Raw genomic sequence first — 13,355 nt, 5'->3', positions numbered from 1 at the left:
AATTATTATTATTATTATTTCAATTTTCCTGTTTTGGTTTGTATTAGCAAATTGAAGAAGATACAGAAAGAGGATCGAGAGGCTTCGGTTCTACAGATATTTGAAATAAATATTTAATGTGTGTTTTTTTTTTCATCCATATTCCTAATAATAATAAAACATGAAAATGGTTCGTATTTTGTTTATTGTTTAGAAAATTACAGTATGTCTCCCAACAGTAATTGTAAATGTTTTATATCGTTCAAACAATAATTCATTAGAGAATATATTTCAAAGGGGTAATTCCCACAGAATTTTTCTAAAAAGAGGTTTTCCAAAGGCTTAGAATAGTCGTTTGAGAGATGGAATCCACTGTATAGTTCTAAAAAGCCACAGGGATTCTCTCTCCTCTCCAAAGGTTTGAAAACACTATAGAAAGTTCTGAATTTTTGTTCGAGAACTTCATATGGATGATTGATTTTGCTGAAGTACGGAAAGTTGCTCATCAATTCTGGGTTTGCACTGATCGAACGCAATTACCTGGGGTACGCTAAGCGTCAAACTCCCAGTTAAACACATTTCATCTAGCAAATACTTTTGTTTAAATGGTTGCAGAATCCAATTAAACTCTCAGCCTGTCGACGTTACGCGAAAGTAATGGTTGTAACAGCAATCCGAATACTGCTCAATAGTAGGCGTTGGTAGAGTAATTCGTATTCCTGTTTGTGACCCCAGAGCGTCAATGACATAGGACCATTTTTCAGTAAGACAATCCCAAGATTGAATTGAGACAACGATACTATTGACACCGTTTGTTAAGTACACGGCTGGGGCACCATCAAAAATTGAAGCTGTAACTCCAAAAACCAGAGTGTGACTTCAGAGTAAGTCATACTTTTTTAAAAAATAAAAAAAATCATTAAATAATGAAACGAAATGTAAGAAATTAAATATAATACACACCTTTCGCGAACTTATAATCCATAAGGAATATATTAAGGTTGTTTTTGTTTAACCCCCGATTTTTTTTAGGTATATGTTCATATTATAGCCGTCCTCAGGTTATCTATATAAAAACAAATGGTTGTATAAAAAAAATGATAAGAAAGAATAATAAAATTGTTGGTTTAAAACAGAAAAGTTATGTCTGTCGATTGTTTGAGTTTTCTTAAATTTATATCATATACATTTCTACATGGTTTTATTTCATTGTAATAAAGTCTCTAACACTTATGAATAGATAATTGTATAATTGATTTACACATTATTAGAGTTAGAAATTTAGTCTTAGCAATTTACACTTTGCCTGTTTCTTAGGCCCGAGGTTTGCTTTTAAAACATCAATGCAATTAAGTTAAAAATATAAACACATTACATCTAATATAATTATTTTTAACTGAATTGAAAACCTTGATATATTTTTTTTTTAAAACTGTGTTTTAATGTTATACAATTTCAAATGCAGGTATTGTGTACAGTACAGTACAAATGCATAATTTAATGAAGCAATTCTAATTTTAATACTTATATTTAATGAAATAGGAAAAATCTATTTCTAAAACCCTATTTTGAAACTCAAAAGAAACTGAAAGAGTTTCACATGGAATTGGGATTAGTGAGCAGCCATTATCACGTTACAAGTTTTCTTAAATTTATATCATATACATTTCTACATGGTTTTATTTCATTGTAATAAAGTCTCTAACACTTATGAATAGATAATTGTATAATTGATTTACACATTATTAGAGTTAGAAATTTAGTCTTAGCAATTTACACTTTGCCTGTTTCTTAGGCCCGAGGTTTGCTTTTAAAACATCAATGCAATTAAGTTAAAAATATAAACACATTACATCTAATATAATTATTTTTAACTGAATTGAAAACCTTGATATATTTTTTTTTAAAAACTGTGTTTTAATGTTATACAATTTCAAATGCAGGTATTGTGTACAGTACAGTACAAATGCATAATTTAATGAAGCAATTCTAATTTTAATACTTATATTTAATGAAATAGGAAAAATCTATTTCTAAAACATTATTTTGAAACTCAAAAGAAACTGAAAGAGTTTCACATGGAATTGGGATTAGTGAGCAGCCATTATCACGTTACAATGTGGTTTTTGTTATGGAACCAATGACAATAAGCTTTAAACTTGGCTTACTTTGATAAAAAACGTCTCTTATTCCCCAAGAACATGTATATTTATCGAGAATGTACTAGCTCTATTAGATATTTTGGAGGAAGGGCGAACTAAAATTTATGCTTGTTTACGAAATTAATTAGCATTTTTTAAAAAAAAAAATTTATTCTTAACAAATGCATTCATGTTAGGATATGATTTACGGAAAATGTACTTTCATGGGCTAGGCCTAGAAATTTAGTCTTAACTATTTACACTTTACAGGTTTTTAGGTCTAGCTTTAATTTTTTGCGTATTGGAAAATGTATTTCAGCATATTATTATAAGTAAACTTTTAGTGTTATCAATGTCCACCAGTTAGGAAATGGTTTATGGATAGGAAAATATTTATAAATACTAAAGACAGAGGCAGAAACTAGGAGATCAGAGGAAAAAGATTTTTGAGATGCCCCTGATGTGATAGCCTACATTGAAGATGTTGAAATTGTTTGGTGAGAAATCACAAAACCTTTAAAATAAAATAATTGATTTTCCGTATTTAATTTTTTTCTTAAAATCCTACTACTACGCCAAGAATGTATTTATTTATTTATTTATTTATACTCAGGGAGAATGAATATGTCGATAATATTTTTAGCGTTTCTCCAATTCCACCCGTTGAGATCTTTTAATATCACTGCTTTGAGAACCATGGCGCCATCTAAACTTTGAAATAATCCTTAATTAAATATATTGATAAAAGAACTCTAGTGATGACACTTCCACTATTTTCAGTGACGTACCGATTCTCACGTGACTTTCATTTTCTGTGAGCGCGCACCCGATTAATAAGATAACTGAACTTTGAGCAATGGATTTTTTTCCACTGGTACTTAAGATATGCCGTCAGGGTAGTCATGGGAATCAATTCTTAGTTACAGTTTTCGTTATCTCAATAAAGAGTCTTAGCATTGGGAATAGTCATTGAAGGTCACGCTGAAAAGTAAGTTATAATAATAATAATAATAATCAGCTAGGCTATTTTATTATATTTAAAATGAAATTTTTAGGCATTCTTTTATATATATATATATTGGAAATGTATTAGACAGAAATTAGGTCTAGTAGGGGTAAGATTAGCGTAGAAATTAAGTTACTATCACGTGACTCGTTCATTTTTCTGTGCACGCGCACGTTTAATAAGATAACTTTGAGCAATGGATTTTTTTCCACCGGTACTTAAGATATGCCGTCAGTGTAGTCATAGGATTTTTCACTCTTAATAAATACTTTAAAATGTAAAAAATAAGACTCATTATTGAAAAAAACATAACACTTAGCCATTTTTTAGCAATCTTCTACGTAACTCAATTTTCCAAGAGGATTGTTTTCCGTAAACATTTTCAAGTGAGAGCTCGATTTTGATATCGTCAACGTGGTATTTCCAAAACTCTCCTTCGAGTAGCAAAGGGTTTTTTCCAAATACTCAAGTGGGTTAATATGTGCCGTCAATCATTAGAGGCAGTTTAAACTGTCAGAGAGAGACAGCCAATAGAATTTGAGGGTTATTTGAAGTTTAGATCACGTGATGAATTATTCTCAACAAGATAGGAATAAATTAATCTTCCGTGCGTCATTTCTCTACGGCGCATTGACGAGTAAAGACCTGCTGACGGATCGCTCAGTCTTTTCTACAGCTCGCCAATGGATTTCTACCCGTAAAGTAAGTAACTATTTTTTCTTTGTAATAGACTATATTTTTAGACATATTTAAAACAATTTGCATATTGAAAAAAGCGTTTATATTGAGAATTTTAGCGTAGAAATTTAACCATATTGATAAAATTAGGTTTAGTAGACTTAGGGGTAAATGTAGGCTTAGAGAATGTATCATTTGAAACTATAGAACGTATTTGGTCTAGATCAGCTATGGACATTGAAGTGTATCGACTTGAAACGTTTCGTCACTGGAAAAATCCGCACGTCACTAAGGAGCAACTAGCGAAGGCTGGATTCTACTATATTCAGCGGGGCGATGAAGTACGATGTTACAAATGCCATGGAATCTTAGAACACTGGGAATCAGGAGACGTACCAGAACTTGAACACGCCAGATGCTTTCCACACTGTCCGTCGAGGGATAATTCACCATCGGAAAAAAGTACCTTTCGCTAGAATGGGACATTCCCCCGACGCCAAAAGTAACTACGGTCTCTGACAAAAGCTTCTCACCTGTACCTGAAGAAGAAGAAGAAGACGTTTGTGACTGTCCCTCGGATGTCAGACGATACTGCTGCTAAACACTACAAATACGTGAGTTAGAACTTTTAATTAAATTAAGTTGCAGGAGATCGTTTCACCCCATTTAAATGCCTGTAAACTTAACTACTTTAATTTGTTTTAATTGTGTAATGTACAAGATAACCATCTAATGGAATATCTGATAGTACCTACTAACATGTAAAACAAAGTTCTAAAATAAAAAATTAAATGTAAATAACTTGTTTTTATTACCTAGAGATTAGAAATTAAGGAGTTCTGAAGCGATAAGCAAACGGGTAAAAATCTAATCTCCAGATATCTGCACGAGGAAAACAAATTCTGGAGAATGGGGATGGGGGAAAGCAACTGGTGATTAGAAGGGATGAAAGCAATGGGGGAAAGGAGCTGGTGAACGAGAGATAAAGTATCCAGTGAATGGGGTTTGGGGGAAAGCAACCGGTGAACGGGAGAATCTGGTGATTAGAAATTCTGGTGATTAAGGGAGGAACGGGAGAGGTGCGGGGTGAACGAGAGATAAAGTATCCAGTGAATGGGGGTGGGGGAGAGAGAATCTGGTGATTAGAAATTCTGGTGATCAAGGGAGGAACGGGAGAGGCGCGGGTGAACGGCGGGAGCCAAGCTACAGCTTTGTGTCCTTCCGGTGATTGAGAATGAAATTCTCAATCACCGGATGGACATACTCCTCTCTAATACCTTATGGTATGGAAGTATATCATAATAAGTAAACTAAAATGCCTTGTGTAGGATTAAATGTGCCTACAGAGGTTTAATTTAACTAAAAAGGACAGATATAAACCTTAAAATGGTATTTAAATAACATAAATGGTTCGCCTGAAACCATTTAAGGAACTAATATATTACCCAAGAGGTTAATTTTAATCCCGAAGAAGTCCCAATAAATACCCAAAAGTAGTATGGGCAAGAACCATAAGTAGGAAATATAAAAACCTATTTGGCACTAAGAAGGTCTCAAGAAGGTTCTTTAATCCTCCAAAAAGGTTCTAATAAATACCTTATGGTATGGAAATATATCATAATAAGTAAATTAAAATGCCTTGTGTAGGATTACATAGTTCCTAAAAAGGTTTAATTTAAATCTGAAAAAGGAGCGATATAAAACCTTAAAATGGTATTTAAAGACCATAAATGGCTCGCCTGAAAACCGTTTTAGGAACTGAAATAATACCCAGGAGGTTAATTTTAATCCCGAAAATATATTAATAAATACCTACAAATAGTATAGACAAGCATCATATATAGGAAATATAAAAACCTCTTTATGTACTAAGAAGGTCCCAAGAAGGTTTTTTACCTCTCCAAATATGGGATTATTTAATACCACGAGGTATACAAAAATACTTTACCAATGAAGTGTTTTCCAGTACCAATATCAAAAGGTATGCAAAAGTACCTAACCAATGAGGTATTTTCCAGTACCAATATAAAAAGGTTTATTTTCATACTCTAACTAACTAGCGTTAGCTAGTTCCATGCGTCTAATCAGGAAGATCACTAAAAAATTATACTTATGTCCAACCCTGCTCCACAGTCTCTTCGGAGTCCTCCCTCCAGTGGCGCCGCCAGCAATAGGCACGAGTAGGCACGTGCCTACGTGGAAACCTAGAGGGGGACCCAAATTTATTAAAAAAGGGGGCCCTATATTTTCATATTGGTAAATTTTCCGTATAAAAGTTATTTTTATCTCCTGATACAATAATGCATAAATATTTTCACACAAAGTAAGAGTTATTTACATTTTTGAAAGCATTTAAATTTTTAATGGGCCTTGGCTGTATCACTCGGCGATTTCCAAAGACTAAGAGGAATTCGCCAAGAGTTATTAAACTTTAGTCATATAATAATTTACGTTGTCAATGGCGAAACAGACCATTATTAAAAAATGCATTAGGTTTAAGTAAATATATTAAAAATTAGTGGGCAAGAGAGGGCCCCAAATTGTAGTGCCTACGTGGGAAAAAATCCTGGCGGCGCCACTGCCTCCCTCCCTTCTTTACCGGGTAGCTGTAGCGGACGACGGTAAGAGTACTTGCATTAGAGCGAATCTTTAACAAATGGTCATTTCCTGGTGAAATGAGCTGTTATTAATAATTATTTTCCAGAGGGAACCCGGTTATCATCAATCTTTACAATTTATCCATTGTACTATTTAGAAAGAAGTAATATTTAAAAAAATCCCCTAAACACTCAAGTTTCCGAATAAGCAGCCAATTCGCGGGAACCTATAAATACCTTTTGCATTTGGGGGACGAAAAATCCCCCTTTGATTAAAAGCAACGGCGCTGCTTTGGCATGGTTAGATAGAGGGAATAAATACCAATCAAACGACGTATCAATTAAATTTTGATTGAGTACCGTTCATGAGCAATCAGTTTTCTCGGAGTCCCTTCACCAACCCCAATAACGTCGAGAGTGAAAATAACAGCCTCAACCCCTCTAAAACTAGAGGGGCGAGGCTCAAAAGGCGGCGAAATAACAACAAACGTTTAAGGGGGAACTAAACTTTATTAAGAAAACAAACACGGTACAAAGGCAAATAGTTAATAATTTGAGAAACATTTAACAAAGCATATAAAGCGATAAAAAGGACTGTTATAAAAGTAGGAAAGGTTCTGGGAAATACAATATAATATTTTTTACTGTTTTGTGTTTGAAAAAACAATTTTGATATTCCTTCCTAAAGTTGTATTCTGAGATAATAATGTTTATCAAAATGCACTCTATATAAAAATACATTAGAATTAAATAAATGTTAATACTAAACTACTAAATATTAAGTCAACTAAATGTACATGTTAAACATTTATTACACGCGAATAAAACAAACCCTACTTCGAAGGACTAGAAAGTGCTTACAGGAAATATAACACGATAAGAAAATATTCGTTTCACATTCATTACGTTTATTCTTATTATAAACAATTTTGATATTCGTTCGTAAACTAGTTTAGAAAGTTATATTTATTGAAATGCACTCTATAAACTTATACATGGGAAGGAAAACAAATATTATAACGGATGATTAAAAACGGGTTAATTAAAATGTAACGTCGTAAGATAATTTTTTTACATTAATAAAAATAACTTTAGAATATGTTCTCAAAATAATGAAGTTTTTTTATTCAAATGCATTCTATAAACGTATACGTGAGAATGAAACCAATATTAATAACAACTAACTAATGGTTAACAGAAATATATTATAATGAGATTAAATAAGTTTCACACATTTTACAGATAGATTTATAATCTTTAAGCTAAACAATTTTGATATTTGTTCCAAAGCGGACAAAAGCCAAATGAATTTTGTGCATGTACGCATTCAACTCTCGTTTAACAAAAGTTTCGTTTACGTGAACGGATTTATTGGCAATTTCGTCGAGTTCGCTTCTTCTGGCGTCTTCCGCTTTTATTTCATTTTCCTCGTGCGAATCCTTTTTCCGGGCGAGTGTCCTCAACTGATGTTTGATCTTTTAGTGTCCTGTATAATAAATGAAACGGGTCAAACTCTTAATCGAGATGCCGCGCGAATAAAATATAAAAGTGGTAACGCTTACCTGGGCTGCCGTTGGTCACCCTTAGGAGCATTTAGGGAACTTCTATTCAAGAGAATAGTGTCCTCTTTTTCCTAAACAGCAAAGTCCTGTCAATATTGATAATCTGAATTTTGACTTACCTTTTTTAGCTTTCCCATCTTTTTCCTGGTGAGTGTCCTCATCCTCCTGCTGGTCCAATAAAGTTCTGGATAATAAATTTAACAGGTTGTTCTAGTAATCAAGATATGGAAAATCATTAAATATAGTAGCTGTTACGTCTGCTGTGGATTTTCGTTCAGGGACGAATTTAAAGAAACTGTTTCACAATAGGTAGTTGGGTCTTTGTAGGACTTGTAGGTGATTTCGCTGAGCTCACGCTTGCGCTGTTTCTTTACTCTTCTTATTCCTAAACAACAAAGTCTCGTGATAAAGGAGAAACCTAATTTTGACTTACCTTTTTTAGTGTCCACATCCTTTGGTTGGTCTTCAATTGTCCTGTATAATAAATGAAATGAGTCAAACTCTTAATCATGAAATATTATACATTTACGTCTGCCGCGGTTGTTCTTCCTTTGGCGCATTCTCGGAAAGGGTTTCCACGTTGATGTCGTCCTCTTGAATCCGGATCGTTGCGGGGTCATGGCGTTGGTTGTTCCGTTGAGGGCTGTCTTCTAATCCCAATCTTCGCGGGAGTTCGTCGTAAACGAATTTCGCGTCGCCGTCTATTTCCTCGGGCTTCAAGATGCCAGTAGTTGGGTAAACTTGGTAGGTCTCGACGTTGTTCGTGTTAATCTGGCAAAACGTTCAATACTCGCGTTAGTTTGAGTTCGATATTTTGGAATATTATTTTTCCATACTTTGAAAGCGTGGGTATAATCTTTCGGATTTTTGATGGCGATGACGCGTTTCCTAAAGTCGTGTTTCTGGTCTAATGGAAATCCTTCGGCTCTGAAAATGAAATTCATAGAGTGTACATTTTTATTGACAAATATAGTATTTGACATTCAAGAAAAAAATGTAAAAAGGTTTGGTATAACTTACGTGTTACCCTCGGTGTTACCCATTAACTATAAATTCTTATCTGACGACGTCAAGTGGGTGTCCATTGTCGTCAATGATCCCCAAGGTGTGGTCCGGCACAATGATCCAGGAGAGTTAAAGGCTTAGGCATAAGTCTCAAGTTGATTTAATATTTTCTGGCGCGTGAAACGCGCGTCAATATTACGTAAACTATTCGTGCGCGTGAAAAGCGCGCCAATATTACGTAAACTATTCGTGCGCGTGAAACGCGCGTCAATATTACGTAAACTATTCGTCCGCGTGAAACGTGCGCCAATATACGTAATCATTTTTGGCGGGCATTTTTTGAAGTGCCTTTAGAAGAAAGTATTTTTGGAAATACAGCAATGTTAGCAATGAAATGTTTACACAATTACTGGAATAAATTGGTTTGTACGAACCCTCGCTGTTAGCCTGAGCCGAAACTCAGTATCCACACCCAGCCTGACCGAAGTCGGAGGTTGAGATATTTAATAATAATGTTTTTAATTCAGGATAAAAAAAGCTGTACACTTATTGGGCCCTGATACGTGATACAAAAGATACTGTAACGCTCGAAACAAAAGAAACTATGGGTTGGTAGGTATTTCATCAATTAGACGGGCTTTGTACTTATATTTCGCGGAACGCATGTGTTTAGTAAGTAAGTTACGTTTTTTCGCAAATGCATGTCTGTTGTCAGTAGAAGGTGACGCTCTGAATATACGAAAGGCAGAACGCTTGTCTCGAATTAGGTGCTCGGTTTCCTTGGACCACCAGGGCTCCCTCAACTGACCCGAAGGCTAAGTGGGTTTAATGGAAATCAAGGGCACCGACACGTCCCTGGCTTCAGTAACGTAAAGGAGAAGGATATCAATCATTTCGTCTAAGGTAGGGGCATCGAGGACGGCTGACCAATCCTTCGAAAGCAGTGCAGCGCGAAATAGATCATAGTCCCCACGACTATAGGCAAAGACCATTTGATCAGAGCTAACAGCTCCCAGTGCGCCACCGCCCTTATGGGTTACTAGAGCCGGACCCCGACTCCCCGGTAAAGCCACCAGTTATTGCACACTCGAACCCATTTAGGGCCTGTTGAGGGCTACAAAAAAGATTGAATCCTAGGGGCCCACTGTAACCGAAATATGGAACGATTCCAGGGGCGAATCTTGGCATGGTCTTTATGGGCTGCGGACCGGGGCCCCGTACAAACAAAGGGCCCCCTTTGCGATAAAAAAAATAAAAACAATTTAAATTTAAGAAACATGAAATTTTTAATTACCCTGCAAAATGCATCTGTGACCCCCCAACTTGAGTTCATTGAAAAGGCATTTAATTACCCTGCAAAATCCATCTGTGAATAGGCCGCAAACAGTGTTAGTCCAGGGCCCCAAATTTAACGGTCCGCCCTTGGAAGATTCTGGCGACTTTTCAGCCTCTTTCCAAATAAAGTCAAACCGTTCAGACCTTCTAACATCTAAGCTAGCTACTGTAGCTTCACAAATAGCAACGGTTTCTCTTAAAATGACTTTAACGACAGTTTAAGACAAGTTGCTGAAGCTATTTAAAATCTCATTTACCGTCTTTTTGGTAGGCCCTAGGCACTTTGCCTAGTCTGCCGCCTGGATAAGGCAGCCCTGACACTCGTACGTAATAAAAGTACGGTACCTAAACAAAACCGTCTTCAGAAAACTTCGTATGTTTATTTCCTGGCGTATCCAGAAATTCTTCAACGAAGTACGTAAATGTTAAGAGGGGCCCGAAAGAGGTGTAAATTTAGTACAGTCTAAGGTAGGCGCAAAGGAGGGGTTTTTACCCGGAAACCCCCCTCGTCTACGCCACTGGTCAGGGACAAGCGTCTCGCAAATACATAAGATCTATATTCCCTTGTTGAAAGACAGCCAAGCTTTTGTTCCATTGTAATGAAAAACTTTCACGGTCCTACTACCCCAGCACATTGTTCTACCCCCCCCCCTCCATGATAAAATATCAACAAACCAGAACTAATTAACGTGGCACTTTCCACGGGGTCGAAAATGTTTATATAAGCGTTTGTCAATCATATAAGGAAACCGCAGTGAGTCAGCAGTTATATTTATGGACTAATCTGCTCTAACTATTCCGATAATTAACAGATGGTCGGCCAAATAGCTACTACAATCAATTATTTTCGTCTTCCTTCAATAAATACCGCTGAGTCTGCCAACATAACCAACATTTCATTATGATTTAAATTAGCTTTATCTCTTATAGGTTTTTTGGGATATTTATCTCACCGTGACAATTGTTGTCCAACATTAGTCGCGAAGAAACGTTGGTTATCAAAATATAAAACATTTCTCTTACGATATTTAAATCTTTGATTATAAATAATAAAAATCATAATCATGACAACCGAAACCATTACACAAGAATTTTTAGTTGAAATACCGAAAAACCTACAGAATTTCGAATTTCCCGCCCATTAAAGAGAGAAAATACCATTGAAATTCGAATTTCCCGCCTTTCTAAGCGCGTTGGAATAACAATAGGAGGGGAATGCCGAGAGTGACAGCTGTTACAGTGGATAAAAGGAGGACCCCTTTGATTTTCTCCGTAAAACATTTGAAAATCAGTTCTTGTATTAGAAATTATTTGTAACTGGTACTCTATATTTATATACACTATTTTAAGAAACGTTTCAGGGCGCCGCCATTATCGTACAGACACCCAACGAGCAAGCGCTCTACCGAAGAAATTTAATCCCCCCAAAACAGGTTTTTTCATCACCCTCCCCGTACTCTGTAAGGTAATGGCGGTCAATTGGGGATTCGCGTTGAAGAGTCTATAGTCGCACTCCGTAGCTTTGCCCATGGCCGCCATTTTGTTCGCAAATTTTTTATCTATAGGAAAGAGCATGGGTGACGTACTAGGACGTCACCGTGCCATTACTCTATTGACAAGTTGTATTTTTTCAATATGGGAATATAGGTAAATGTATAAAATGTAAAATAATTCCCTATTGTGTAATGGTAAAGTCCGATTTAAAATCAAACATTTTGAAAAATAATAATTAGTAATAATCAATAATATTTCAGTGCAGTTTTACTTGTGCCGGAAATGTTAGAAATGTTTTCCGTAAAATATATGATATAGGTTGGAATAATATTGACTATTGTGACCTCGTAGCGAAAGCGAAGGTACGAAAGGTTTTGTCAGCCGTGACTAGTGACACCTGTTAGTAAATGTAAAATCTATACTGTAGGTATTATGCGAGAAAAATTCGAAAATCGCGTCGTGTGAAATGGTTTTTACCTCTCCGAGGGGACAAAGTCCCTTAGGAGGGGTTATACAACGACCGTGTCTGTCTGTGGGTCTGTGGGTCTGTCAGGCTTGCGAACGCGTTCGCATTTTCGGTGCAAAGTGTAATCACTGCGTACGCAGTTTCTCGAGATCTCTGCGTTCGCAGTTGCTAGTAATTAGGGAACAAAGTCGAAAAACCGTGTTTGCAAAACCACCGTGGGACGGATTAATTTGCAGTCGGGGTTGGTTTGGGGGTTTTTTTTTCGTCTACGCTCGCCGTCACAACAGGTTTAATTTAGTAGTTTGGATATTTCGCTATTGTAATGTTTATGTGTAGGGTGGTAATGTTGTGTTATTGTTATGACGTTTGTGGGTGTTGAGTTTGTGGTGTGTATGTACGAGTGGTATCTCTCCAACTCCTTCATATTGACTTTTGGGACGGACCGAGTGCTGAGTGTAATGCTACCTCTCAACATCCAATGGCAGGGTTTCCAGCATTTGTTCACGGTATTCGTCTTAGTATCAATTTGCGATCGCATCGGGCGGGTTTCGAACCCGAGACCGCCTGTTTGACAGGCGGACGTTCTACCACAGAACCACCGACACTTATTACGTTTCATTGAAAATTAGACCTTCAGCTTTATCGGAAGCGTATTTAATAGAGTACGAAATTTTGGTTTAATTGAAATAGAATTGAAATTGAAATTATTGCATCGAAGAAATTCTAATTTAGCGTTTCTCTATTGATTAAAAACAAATGCGCCACCCAGGTTTCGAACCCAGACCATTCGGCTTGGCAGTCGAGCGCTCTACCACAGAACCACCGATAGCTGCCTAGGTTCACTGAAATTAAGACACACATCGTAAGCATAATAGGTAATAAAGTCTTTTTTTATTAATGAATTTATGAAGGCCTAATCTGGTTTTTTTACAAATGAAATTTAAAGGTTAAATCTTGTTTTAGCGCAGTCAGCCGAGATAAGAGGGTTAAAGCGTAGACCCTGTGTTAGTTTTTGTTATTTATTTACGTTTATTCTTAACGACCTATATATTTAACCAGACTCGCGAGTCGCGACCATAGACATATGAAATA

The 13,355-nt window shown here is 36.1% G+C and overlaps 1 protein-coding gene across 1 annotated transcript; it reads right to left on the bottom strand.

Moving 5' to 3' along the window:
- Positions 1 to 7,632: 7,632 nt before the first annotated feature.
- Positions 7,633 to 9,118, bottom strand: LOC149922537 (uncharacterized). The gene is made up of 6 exons (XM_090163859.1): positions 8,984 to 9,118; positions 8,800 to 8,890; positions 8,493 to 8,734; positions 8,219 to 8,437; positions 7,964 to 8,147; positions 7,633 to 7,887 (listed from the first exon to the last, which is right to left on the bottom strand). The coding sequence occupies exons 1-5, from the start codon at positions 9,004 to 9,006 to the stop codon at positions 8,006 to 8,008; spliced, it is 717 nt and encodes a 238-aa protein (XP_090019985.1). The 5' UTR covers positions 9,007 to 9,118; the 3' UTR covers positions 7,633 to 7,887; positions 7,964 to 8,005.
- Between the last annotated feature and the right edge of the window lie 4,237 nt (positions 9,119 to 13,355).

The sequence above is a fragment of the Leiobunum rupestre genome, chromosome 11, assembly GCF_980474605.1.
Source record: "Leiobunum rupestre chromosome 11, qqLeiRupe1.1.hap1, whole genome shotgun sequence".
Taxonomy (NCBI): domain Eukaryota; kingdom Metazoa; phylum Arthropoda; class Arachnida; order Opiliones; family Sclerosomatidae; genus Leiobunum; species Leiobunum rupestre.
Note: the sequence above shows the minus strand (reverse complement) of the source record. Positions and strands in the feature narration are given on the sequence as shown.